The following is a 13,013-nucleotide window of genomic DNA, read 5'->3' as shown; positions in this document are numbered from 1 at the left end:
TTCATTATCATTGGGTCAGATCACAACAAAACTTGACAGTCTTTACAGATTTTCTTTAGGTATCTCACAAATATTGCACAATTTTATTTATTTTTCATTCTGTTTTCTTAGCCATTTGAGGCTGACTTCCTCAAGAATGCTCTTTACCTTGAAGTATAGAGCTTGCCAAAAACAAAGGGAAGTAAAATTAGGAAAGGAAATTTAGAGTATAATTAGGGTTTTCTTTCTGCTAGAATCAAACTGAAAGTTTTAATCCATTTTCATTTTTTATTCTTTTTAATTTCTTAAACAGAGGTGTTTTAATGGATGGTTTTCTGTTTGACAGATTGGTCTTATAGTGCAATCTTTAGTAAGTTTTCTTTTTAAATAATTTACATTTTTTAAATTTTGCAAGTAGAAAAAGAACAAAACCAATTAAATATTTTTTTCCAAATGATGATTTTTCACTTGAAGTCACTGCTGGAAGAACAGTTGTTTTTCTTGCATGTTTCTTAGCCATTCAAATGTAAAGACTCTCTCTCGACTCCCCTGCACAGAAGTCACTCTAATGCAGTGCTCAGGGCATACCTGTATCTGATACTGATGGGGGTCTGCAACTGTCATCTACCATTGAATTTGTCTTTTATCTTTAAAGCTGTGATGAATTAAACTTTTAGTTCTGTAGTTTCTCAGTAGTGTCCCTGCTGTTGGTAACAGGGCTGGCAGTCACTTAGCTGGATGCTCGCCTTGACCAGGAGAGAGTGGCTTGCTGGAAAAGATTCACTTCCCCTTTGCAGAAAGTCAGTGAGGCTGGACTAAGTCACGTAGTATTTGCACTCAGAATGAAATTTTGTTTTTGGGGGCGAAACACAATGTTGTATAACTGAAACTCATTTCACGTGAAATGGTGACGTGTGTGTTTGCTTATCTGCTGCCTTAGGTTGGACAGGTTTACTTCCTACAAAAGAACATCTGAGGATGGAGACATTAGCAAGTCACTGAATTTGAAAAGAGGCGGTGACTCAGTCCATAACATTTCAACAGTTTCAAGAAGCTTGTGGGAGCAGTGTAGTTCAGTAAAATTCACTTCCTGCCAGTGCAGTTACTACCACTGTTTGTTCATTACTGAATATGAAACCTGAGTAGATAGTGTCAAAAATTCAGGTGGCGATGGGTTCAACAGGGGAATAACCAGGGGTGTGGGAAAGGAAAGAGGGGAGAGGAAGGCACAGCAGGCCCCCAGAATTAAAGCAAATAGACTAATTTGATAAGTAAGGGAAGGAGAGTTTCCTCTGGTTCAGCTAGATCAAAATTCTCAACTGCCTGCCATATGGCCTATATAGAGACATAAAATTGTCTCCAGCATAATCTATCCCTTTCCTCACTCATTGCTTTGCCTTTACAACTCAGAAAGCTGCTGCCTTTCCCTCCTGCCCTCACTGCTGCTTCATATTCCTCTGAAATATTTCTCATAATCTTTCTCCCACCATTCTTCCAGGTGTCTTGGTACACGCACACTGTCCTTTTCCCTACTCTCTCCATGCTGCTCTTACCTCCTCATTGCCTGGAATGGAACAAGGTGCCGGTACCCAGATGTGCCTCCACAAGTGGAGAATGTGGGCTTGGATAATGTACACACAGTGGGTGGGAAGCATGCTTGCTTCCTGAAAATTCATTCCTTGAAACTGTACAGCAAAGAAAACACATGGGGGACTTGACTGATGTGAAGTCTGTAATAGTGCTGGAAAGAAAAATCATCTGAGCCCTTCACCATCCTTGCAGTGCAGAAACTCGGCCGTTTCTCCTATAACTCTTGAATGGTTTTGGCTGTTATAGGACATACTCCTCCCTCAATCTTACATCAGTGTTCTTTGCAGATATTGTTATGATTTACTGATTGACAAAGTGTCATATCCCTGTCTGTTCTGAGTAGAAATGGGGTTTTGAGGGTATTTCCTCTGAACTTTTACTTACCTGAAAACAGAAATCCTGTTAAAATGTGTTAAGACACAGTTAAACATATCTTCCTGTTCTACCTTGTCAGTCATATACGGAGAAATTTGGAGTATTGTGCTTTGAATAATGAAACGAGGAAACTGCTGCCCACTGAAGCGATGGGTGAGTCAAATGGTAGTCTGCGTGATGACCTGTTCTTTCATGTCTTCTGTGGAACAGTTTGTATAAACTATTAAGAAATTTTCTGTCATTACTCAATATGCTTTTTTTCCCCACCTCCTGCTTCTACCACAGTGTTTGATAGGTTAGGACAAGCTCTTGGGGTTACGTATGCAAGACATATATAAACATGCACACACGAGAAAGCATAAATACACACATAGCTAGAGATAACATATATACTATTTATAAGCAACAGGCATCACTACCAGTGGAACAATTATCCTTTGCTGTGAGGACACACCTGGAGAAGGTAGGACATCAAACACCAAACTCTATGTAAGAGGGATCTGGTGCTGGCATTCAGCAGGCATCTCGGGCTAGTACAGGGTTAGGATTCTCCAGGGGTTTGAAAGGAATATAACTCTGTCACCATGGCATGGTGTTAAGATGAAGCTGTCCTCTGGGATCAGATGGGGGTATTAGTTATACAATGCTGCTTGCCATGCTGAATGCAGCAGCTGCTGCTGTACTTTTCTCTGGAAGTGTTGAAGAGAAAGGCAAAAGTTTTTATCAGCAAACATGAGAAGAATTGGTGTGATTTAAAGCAGCTGGATGAGCCACATCAGCTGCCCTGCATGTCACAGTTCCAACACTTCTGTCTGCCAAATGGTTGGGAACAGAGGCTGGTGTTTTAGCTATCCCAGATTTTGTGCATCCTTGTTTCCTCATTTTTGCTGTTTAGAGCCAATTCAGCTGATACTTGATCACTAAGTATTCTGCAGAGATCAAAAGTTTCATCTGTCTCTAATGGGAGTTGTAAGCAGTCAGAATCTCTTATGATTGGGATCCTTATGAATGGGTTGTAACCTTAAGTGCTAAAGGACAGATCTTGACTAAATAGGATTTTCATGTTTCCACTGATTTCGATGTAGCTTGGACAATTAGTGCAGCAAAGAATATGTATTTTAAATTGTCAACCAGAGTTGTTAAAAGTTATCTTTGGTCAGAGAGGTATTGTTTGAAGTTCTGAAAGCCATCCAGACTTTTTCTTAAGATCAGTGGGAGGCTCTGGGGCAGGTTCACTGCTTGGCCTTGAAAGTCTCAGCACCAGAAGGTGTTCATCAACTTTTGGGCCAATAATCCAAGCACAGGAAATTCAGGGCAAGGTCATCCACCTGTCTGTTTATTCATTCATTTTGTGAGAAAACATAGATCAGTGCTTCTATTCAGGATATTTCTATTTGCTTTAAAAGCTCACAGGAAGGGCAGGAGTCAGCTTTGAGTTTTTTTGGCTTTGGTTTTGGTTTTGGTTTTTTTTCTCTCTCTTTTTTTTTTTTTGTCTTTGTTTGATGTTTTTGTTTGTTTGTTTTTGTGTTTTGGTTTGGTTTGGTTTGGGTTTGGGTTTTTTTTCTGAAATGCACCACTATGTTTAATAAAAGAGGTTGTACCTGCAAGTGCTGTTTTTATATAGAGAGACTACTGTTGTTTAGAGACTAATAAAGATTAACAAAGCCTAATACACTCACATTTTCATTTTGACTAATGACTACTAATTTCTGCAGCTAATGTTCTGCTGTATTACAAGAATGGTCGTAAAAGATGGCCCTGCATAATTTGTTCTGCTGACCCTAAAATTTATTATTTTGCGTGCAAACACTTACTCTGTTCCACACAATCAGGAGCAGCTTCTCAGCCCAGATTTGGATTGTCTTTATTAAATCTGAAAAGCTGGGCTGAGCTCTGTCAGCTCCAGGTTTAGCCCTCAAATTGCCCACTGCCCCAGCGTTGCCTGAGATAAATCCTCTCAGAGTGAGTAAGAATCTCTGAGAGAATTCACGCGTGGTCCAGTTACTTTTACTAAAAGTGTAGGATTTTCCATGGCTACTTCAGATTCTCAACTTAAGACTTAGGGATGGGGCTTTTAAGATCTTGAGAAAGATCAGGGGAGATCATAGGATGCTAATGTAGTGCAAGGACTTACATCAGATGGCAAACATGCTAACTAGGGAAACATGCAAGGAATACAGAATCAAATCCATTTAACCTACTGGCTCATGGCTTCCATCTAAAGCTTTAAATGGAAGCTACGCTGTCTGCTACACTTGGCTGCTTTCCCTTAGAAATTTTAATTGCTGGAAGAGGCATGCACACACTCTGCTCCACCTGTGAGGGAGGACACAGTAGGGCACTGATTCATTCTGGGTCAGCACCATTGCTGAGTGCAGTACCAGTGATTTCCAGGTATACCCTGGCTAGTCATATACAACTGTACCTGGTGGCTGCTCCTACACGACTGCAGCCAAACACAAGTGCAACACCTTGTAGGTGTCTAAGAAGTCACTGTTCATGACACATAAAATGCTTCATTGCCTCTTTTGTTTGAAGATTTCCAGGTAATTTGGAAAAGAGTTTAAAACAACACACCTACAGGCAGGTTCAGCTGGGAGGTTTTCGAAACATACAGAGTAGCTGCATCATTAACTTGATTACACCCCGTTACAGTCAGGGGTGCTGGCTGAATTTACTGGAAATAAGGCTATATATTCAGGTGATTTAAACCTCCGTTTTCGAAAGCATTGGTTTTTTCATACTGTCTCTGGGTTTCAAAGCCTATATATGAAGTTCAGTTCTTTTTCAAGTAAATGCCAGAGTGAAGTGAGAACTGGTAAAAGGTTAAAATGATTTTATCAGGCTTTGTACATGCTCTGCACACCCAAAAATCAAGTCTCAAATATTTGCTCTTCGGTGTAGCTCAAAGTGTTCCAATTGGTCTCCACTTCTTTTCCTGGAAAGCAGCAAAACGAGAAATTCTTTTTCATACATGTTTTGTCCGTCTATATAAAATACAGCTGTTCTCCAGGCTGTTTTCTTCCTCTTGTTTTTCTCTTAAATCTACCTCTGTCTGTTGCTCATGTTGTTGCAGCCATGAAGGCCAAGGTTGTAAAAAGGGAGAATTTGGAGGTAGAGACAGTATTTTTTCATCTGGAGAAAAAGTAAGCAAGTTGTTAGGCGCTTAGATACTTTTTCAGGTCTGAAATGTCTACTGTACAATAGAAAATTGAATTTTTGTTTCCAGGGCTATATTTTGAAGATTTTTTTCTTGGTTGCCTTTGAGGGTCAAGCCTTGTGGATCAGTTGTAGGGTAGTTTTATAACAAATGAGAGCTCTGTGTGGGAGGACAGCTCAATCTGGAGTTTTTTGGTTTCTCACAGGGAATGCCTGTGACCTTCAACTTCGATGGGAGTAACAGTCAGCTGGTTTCTAACTGAGACCAGCATCCTCCCAGATGCCTGGGGCAGTGATTTTGAGTCTCAAAGAGCCTCCTCTGCAGGGAAGCCATCCAAATACTGTATCATTATGCCATGTGAACAATTTATTAAACTTTGCATACCGATTAATTTTTTCAGTCCTGAAAACAGTAATAACTATGTAATAGTAATAACTGAAAACACTGTAATAACTATGATTATGATCACCTTGTAACCACTGATGGGAGTGATTTGCCTGCTGAGATTTTAGTCATGATTTCTTCCAGGAGCCCACCACTTGCAGCAAAGGCTGATGCTAATGTTTAACATAGCTGCCAATATTAAAAAAGGGCTAGGACATCACTCTGTTGTTTTTAGTGGGAGGATGAGAAACATCTGTCTTGAATGTTACAAGGAAAAAAATACCTCGGCATGCCATTTCATGTGTGAATCTGTGGTATTCAGCAAGATGGAATGTGATCTCTTGGGGGAGATCATATCATTCTCCAAAATGAGGTAAAAAGGGCAAAATAACTATCGAGGGTGTGTGAGTAATGGCTTTGTAACACCTAATGTATTCCATTTTTCTGTTAGTCTTTGGTTTATCTAGTGCCTTTTTTTTTTTTTCTTGGGAGGGGAAATATCTTCATACCAGAATGTGATTGAATAAAGACTATCATTCATGTAGCAACATGTTGTGAAAATATCCTGGAGAGCCTAAAATAGTCCAGAGAGAGAGACTGAGAATAGCCATGTGTATGGCTTCAAAGCCCTAGTAAAAGTCAATGGGGTCACTCATTTTGATTTCACTCAGATCCACAGCAATGTAAAGCCTTGAAAATGCAGTGATAGGTGCTAGATTAGAATTGGGTGGGTCCCCACTTTTTCTGAGAGTGCTACTATCCCTACTCACCCCTGCTGGCTAGGGAGAAAATTTTAAAAGCCACGATTAAAATGACTTTTTATACTTATTTTAATTATCAGGAATTCTTCTGAAGAAGACACACCTCATCCCAGAAAACTGAGTGTTCCTAGCAGAACTGTGCAGTGTGAGATCCCTGCAGAATCCTCAGTGGAAAACAATTATCCTGGTGTTATTGGGGACATCACCATGCCTTTTCTGCTCTGCTTGAAAAAAAATAAGTCACCTGTGCCTTTAGGCAGGAGTATCTTTCAAAAACACACCCCTCCCATCCAGCAGAACTACCAGGCTTTGCTGGAGTCGTGCTTGAAGAACAAATGCCTGTTCATAGATAACAACTTCCCTGCTCACATCAGCTCTATTGGAACAGGACCACTGCTAAAAAAACTACCCCGAAATTTACAGTGGAAGAGGCCACACGTAAGTGACTTTCATTGAGTACTGTAGTGTAAGACGATGACTACAGCTGATAGCCAGCAAATAGTTTTAGCATTGAACAGACTACCCTTAGACTTTAATTTAGGTGTACTTTAATTTCTCCAGAGATTACATTTATTGTATCAGGTGTCATTTTGGAAGCTGGGGTGTGCGGTTTCATAATTGCCTTTGAAGCATTTGTTGGCCAAAATCATAACCAGCCTCATTCATTTTATATCCAGTGATGCTTGGAGCAGGAAGGGAGAGCAAAGGGAGCAGGTGGAGCTGGTTTCCTTGGAGCTTACAGCTATGGTGATCCCACCATGATTCTGTGATGACAGTACTCATGGCAGTGGTTCCTCTCTCCAAAATTCAAGATCCTGACCTTTTAGAAGATATCTGAGATTCTAGATAGTTCTTAGCCTTTAACCTCTCTCTCCTATGGAGCACATATTGTTTTGACACTGGAGGCTGCTACTTTCCCAGCCAGCAGCAGGTGCCTTATCCTTTTGCTGGGCTGTTTTTTTTTTCCCCTGCTAAACTGTTTAGTCTATTGTACTTAGAGCAGTGTTTTCCCAGCTCTCAGGGTTGAGCTTCTACCACAACCAGTAACTGACCATTAGTTGGTGAGTTGGTTTTAGCTTTGGGGCTTTGTTTTCTACCTGTGCTGATATTTCCAAGGCCTTTGCTGGTATCCTGTGCTTAAACTGAACATCATAGCAAGAGACAGCTGGTTGCAAGGTCACAGAGCAAGTTCTCATAACAAATGGATAGATAACAAGTCTAAGAGGCCAAGACAGGGTCCTGGCACAGTTAGATAAGGCCTGTTACTGGCAGTGGCAGTTCTGTTCTTTCTGAGGCACTGTACAGAGTATTGACAATCAGATCTTCCTGAAAGCAGTGTAAAAATTACATGAGAATTTCAGAACCCATGTATTACTGTCCCTGTAAGGGAATTCTGCCAGGTAGTAGCAGATAGCAGCTCCAAGCTAAGTTATTTTCTAGCTGTCATGCTTTGTCAGACTTAAACAATTTCTCATAAGAGCTGAGTTTTTCCAAAACTCATGAAACTCACCAGGAAGGTAGAAGCATCTTTGCAAAGCAAGCAGGGGAGCTTGGGAAGAGCAGCCCTCATTCTTAGAGTTTCATACATAATTCAGTCTTTCAGATGGTTCGTGTTAAGTCAGGATCTGCAGGTGGAGGAAGAGTGTAGTCCTCAGGGGCCTGAGCTGGGTTGTGCTGGGCACTGTGGCTCAGGCAGCTATATCAGCATAGAGGGATTTAGGGAGTAAAGTCAGCATGAGTCCTAGCCTCTACAAAGCCCTTCAGGTGTCCCTCCATCCCACAGATATTGGAATGGACTTGAAACCTCTGTCTCTCAATGCACTGTTCTGCTGCTCTGCTGTGATTCTTGGGGTGTCCTGTGTAGGGTCAGGAGTTGGACTTGATGATCCTGATGGGTCCCTTCCAACTCAGCATATTCTATGACTCTATGATTCTAAAACTGTCCTGTGAAGAAGGCTGCCATTTGCTCTGTATGCTGAACTTAGCAGAGCAAAGGCTCTCTGAGGATGGATGCTGTGTATCCTTCAGTCCCTGTGCTGCAGAGAAGATGGTGAGATTTTTCTGTTCACCCTGCAGGCTTGTAGCTTGCTGCATCTGTGACTGATGGCCTGCAAACTGAACACCCAAATTCACCAAGGACAGGGCTTGGTGTCTAATTACTGTAACTGCCTTCTGAGGGTTTGCCATTTCTTTGCTACTGCCTGTAGGGGAAGCCAACAGTGTGAAACTTAGCTTGAGCAATTTCTGGGTCATTCGAGTGAAATGTAAGTTTGACACTTAGGTTATTAATTTAACCCCAGAGGCACTTGTGAACGGAAAAAAGTAACATTATTTCTCTCTGAACCTGCTCTTGTCACAGAAACAGGAATTTCTGTAGCAGCCATCGGTCTGTAGCCCAAGTGTCAGTCAAATTAAGGAGATGTCTGTCAGGTTAGCTGAAAGTTTGAACAGTTATGCTCTGCCATTGTAACCTCTTTTGGCTGAAACTTGTATGGAGGAGCAGGACTGGCATATTTGAGAGGTTTGCTTCTCAGTGTGGTGTTCATAGAAACCCACGGTGATGCAACTGGTGAGCACTGGTGACTTATGCTGGAGACCAAATTCAATGTAGACCAAGCACAAGTGTGCGCCCAGGCTGGTGTCAGGTTAGCCAGAGCACATCACACTAGATTTATACTTGAACAGTGTCTGCTGGGACAAAGGGACCATAAGTATTTTGAAATACAAGTATTTTGAAAAGGCAGAGGGAATGTTTTGTGTCACATGTCCATGAGGTTTTGACATCCTAGGCTAGGAACTCACTGGATTTCCCATGTTATGGGATTGCAGCTCTGCACACAGAAAATCCTTGACTTTCAACCTAAATCAGCTGATGTTACTTACTTGACTCTCTACCTATTTTTTTTGTGTGTGTGTGTGTATGTGTGTGCTTTCCAGGCTTTGCACAAAAGTCCAGTATTTTATGCTGCAAACAGAAAGCAACTTGATCTCTGCCAAGGACTGGTGGGTAAGGAAACTCCTTTGTATAAATATCTAAGTATTCTTATAGAAGATAACATTTTGCATGGAAGTTTGATTGTATAAAACTTGGCATAGAAATAGAAGGTGTCTTTCTCCTTCCTTCACTTGTCATGGTGTGGATGAAGCAATTAAGATGGGATAGCCTCAGTAAAAAAACTGGCAAGCTTTGAGGTGGGATTTGAGGCATGAGTGGTGTCTCCACAAACTGAACTCACCACTCTCTGTTGCTTCTGTGCATGCTAATAGGAAGTGATCCTGTGCTTTTACTGGTCTGTGGTGTTGCTGCTTGACAATTAAACAGGGACCACAGAAGCAGGACTTTTGCTGTCTTTGTACCTAATACTTAGTATGAGTGTGTTCTCTTCGCAGCCTTGAAGTTAGAAAAATAATTTTATGCCTGTGTTGCCTAAAGTAAAAGGATATATTGTCACCTGCAAAAGAGGTAGAGATGGGACTAAATTATTTTTTAGTGCTTTAAGTCCTTAAAAACAAAGTTTGATAAGTACAGTTTTGCATGTGAGATCCACTGGAGATTATTTTTCTTTTCTGAAAAGCAAATGTTTTCAGAGAAAAATGGAAAATTTTTTTTAATAGTGTTCCTTTATAGAGAAGAGAAAAAAACTGACACAATGTCAGTAAAAACTAGAGTGTTTCCACTGACAGTTATTGCTTGCTAAATTTCTTATGTAACCAAACAGTATCCAAATGAAAATGTCATGAGAGAACAATAATAATCCAGTCATGGTTTGGTTAGGTAAAGCACACGTCTGGATTGTCTAATTTTCTGTGTATGATTTGTTATAATTGTAAAGACATCAGCACAACAACTCTTCTGCTAGGATCTTGGTGGTGTTCCTGAACTTGGCTGACAGCTCTCACTTTTCAGCCAACTCATGTGTCCGTTTGTCTTGGCGCAGAGAACTGCTGGTTCCTGGCGGCCCTGGAAGCCCTGACATTCCACCAGGACATCTTGGCTGCAGTCGTGCCACAAAACCAGAGCTTTGAGAGAAAATACGCTGGCATTTTCCACTTCCGGGTACAGCTGCTCCCCCAGATTGCAGGGGATCTTCAGGAATCCTCTGCTATGTTTAGTGTCACACCCTTAGATGTATGTGCTTCCCCTTGGCCAGGGGCAAGTGGCCAGAGGGTATCCCAGCCTGGAGAGCAGCCCATCACCCCTCCCACAAAGCCGTGCAGGCAGTGAATCACCTGCAAGTTGCTCTGAGAATACCCCTCCACTTGTCCATTTCCTCCAGCTGTGCCCTACCCGTATTTTAACACGGACAAAACCCTTTCTTCAGAGTGGTAGCGGTCAGCAGACCTGAGCACATCTGCTCCATTCTACCCTTTTGCCCACTCTTGATGCAACTGTGCTACCCTGCAATTAGGAATTCCTTCCCCAGAAGTCCAACTATGGCTTATTTCCCTGCTTATTCCTTGTACACATAATATATGCTTTGTTTGCTCCTCTGCCCAGATGGGGCTGAGGAATCGTCTCTTTCCCACGTCCCACTGACCCACAGCAGCTTGTTCTGTGCCCACAGCTAGGCTATCTTGCCTTTCCTGTTGTTTCAAGGGGAGGTCCCTTCTAAGGGAAACATCAGCTCATTCCTTTCTCCTGACAGTTCTGGCACTTCGGAGAATGGGTTGACGTGGTGGTTGATGATCTCCTGCCGGTGAACGAGGCGGGGGAGCTGGTCTTTGTTTCCTCAGTCTATAAGAACGTGTTCTGGGGAGCCCTTCTGGAGAAGGCATATGCTAAGTAAGTGACTCATTCCAAGTTATGCAAATAGTCTCTAAAATATGTTGGTTGGTGCCTATGCAGTTTGTTCTTGTTTACAAATGCATTTTGTAGGCCTTGCTATATTTGGAGTGTAATAAATGGTTCTCATCTTTCTATTATTACCCAGTAAAAGCTGCCATTGCAGTAGCTGTTACCAATCCAGGCCCCTGACTTTAAATCCCAGGGTTTAGGTGTGAAAACAGACCTGTTGTGGGGGGTTGTCCTCTTAGTGTTATCACTGTTTGCAGTGTATTGTCTATCCTGGTGCCTTCTTTGTAAATACTGTAGAGAAGCTGAAGGCCACCGATAAGGATTTTCAAAGGTGAATGATTTCTGATGCCTCCTTTGATGTATTATCAGTGTGAGAAACCTCCAAGGATTTTCATTTTGGAGGTCTGCTGAAGCATTGTACTCTGTTTTGGTAGAAGCTCCTGCTCTCACGTCCCCCAAAGCTGAGGCATGTAACAAGTCATATGTCACGGTGAGAACACTGGCTTCTCTCCAGAGTGTTTTGTCTACAATGCTAAACTTTAGTGGTAGAATATGACTAAGAAGAAAACAACAAGGCATAACTGATGGAGTTTGTTGATATTGGGCTGAAGTAATCTCTGCAGAGCAGGGAAAAATCCTAGTTAACGTTCAGAGAAAGATCACAGTAAAGGTGAGAAAGTTCAGTAATTTTCATTTGGTGTTAGCATTAGAACAAAAAGACTGGAGAAAGTTGCACTGCAATGGTAAAGACAATCAGACTGGAGACTGAGCTCTCAAGAGAGTGTGCCTTTCAAGGTACTATATTTTAGATACAGCACACTGTCTGGTGATAAATTCAGGCAACATTTGCTAAGGCAGAATTATCAAAGGTGTTGTGATAGGCATGTTCTCATTACAGAGCAGTGAGGGATGACAGTGAGTGAAGAGTACCTTTCAGACTGTGGCCAGTCTTGGAGGTAATTTTCTAGATTCTCCTCTTCCTAAATGCAAAGATTGCCCTAAAATTAAACATGAGTTACAGCCTTCCTTTTGCTTTTTGCACACTGTTTTTGTATGTTTTCATTGTCACACTATCCTCAACCTGTCATCTGTGACTATAATCCAAAGAATATATTGATGTCATTTTTTGCTAGACTTTATGGCTCCTATGAAGATCTGCAGATTGGGCAAGTTTCAGAAGCCTTGGTGGATTTTACAGGAGGTGTTAATACAAGGATCAAGCTTGCAGAAGCTCCTCCTGATCTGTGGGGTATCCTGACAAGAGCCACCTACAGTAGATCTCTCATGGGCTGTCAAACACACTTAGGGGTGAGACTCGGAGTGATGTCAAATGGCTTTACAGCTAAAAGCCTTTCCAGACCTCTTTACTGCTGCTCAGCTAGTCATTGTGACTCAAAATGTATCAAAGCTGCCACACGTGACTTTCTGTAGAAGTCACATTCTTAATGTTAAACTTTCTACACGGCTTGATTCCCTGCTGCCCTCAGATGCCTGTTGTTATATTCAGGAATATCTATCACAGAACCTCCATTTAAATGAGGTCCTACTGTATTTTCCCGTTTTTGCTAAAGAAATTTTCCATTTTTACAGATTGTCCAGTGAGGCACAGACACACATGGAATAAACTTACAGCTAAGGCAGAGAGGTGTGCGGTTCAGAACATAAGCTCAAATCCTGGCTTCCAAGCCTTATGCTAACGCTTCAGCTGTTGGGAAACTCTAATATTCTGAAAATCAAAACCTAACCTCCTGGACATTTTGAAAGTGAGATGGTCTCTAGCCAAAGATCCACAATTTAGGAAAGGACCTTCCCAATCAATCTTTCAAATCCAAGCATACTGCGAAATATGGCTGTTAAGAGCTTCAATTTATTTATTCATTTAATTTTCAGTTCAAACCATTCTCCATTTGCTTTGAGAGTCATTGCTGACATAGGTACAGGTCTCTGGTATTGGTATGAGTCTGCCATT

At 41.6% G+C, this 13,013-nt stretch overlaps 1 protein-coding gene across 2 annotated transcripts in view; it reads left to right on the top strand.

Annotated features, from left to right (window-relative positions):
• The window catches only part of LOC116785052 (calpain-14-like), a 32,363-nt gene that overhangs the window by 1,448 nt on the left and 17,902 nt on the right, over nt 1-13,013 (top strand). Inside the window, exons 2-6 of one of the 2 annotated variants that reach the window (XM_032684216.1) lie at nt 6,330-6,687; nt 9,187-9,256; nt 10,188-10,306; nt 10,896-11,032; nt 12,178-12,352. In XM_032684216.1, the coding sequence (XP_032540107.1) occupies nt 6,330-6,687; nt 9,187-9,256; nt 10,188-10,306; nt 10,896-11,032; nt 12,178-12,352 (859 nt within the window). Of the gene's footprint in view, nt 1-6,329; nt 6,688-9,186; nt 9,257-10,187; nt 10,307-10,895; nt 11,033-11,942; nt 12,001-12,177; nt 12,353-13,013 lie in introns of those variants that run through there. The other variant, XM_032684217.1, reaches the window with a different exon arrangement.

The sequence above is a fragment of the Chiroxiphia lanceolata genome, chromosome 3, assembly GCF_009829145.1.
Source record: "Chiroxiphia lanceolata isolate bChiLan1 chromosome 3, bChiLan1.pri, whole genome shotgun sequence".
NCBI classification, from domain to species: domain Eukaryota; kingdom Metazoa; phylum Chordata; class Aves; order Passeriformes; family Pipridae; genus Chiroxiphia; species Chiroxiphia lanceolata.
Note: the sequence above shows the minus strand (reverse complement) of the source record. Positions and strands in the feature narration are given on the sequence as shown.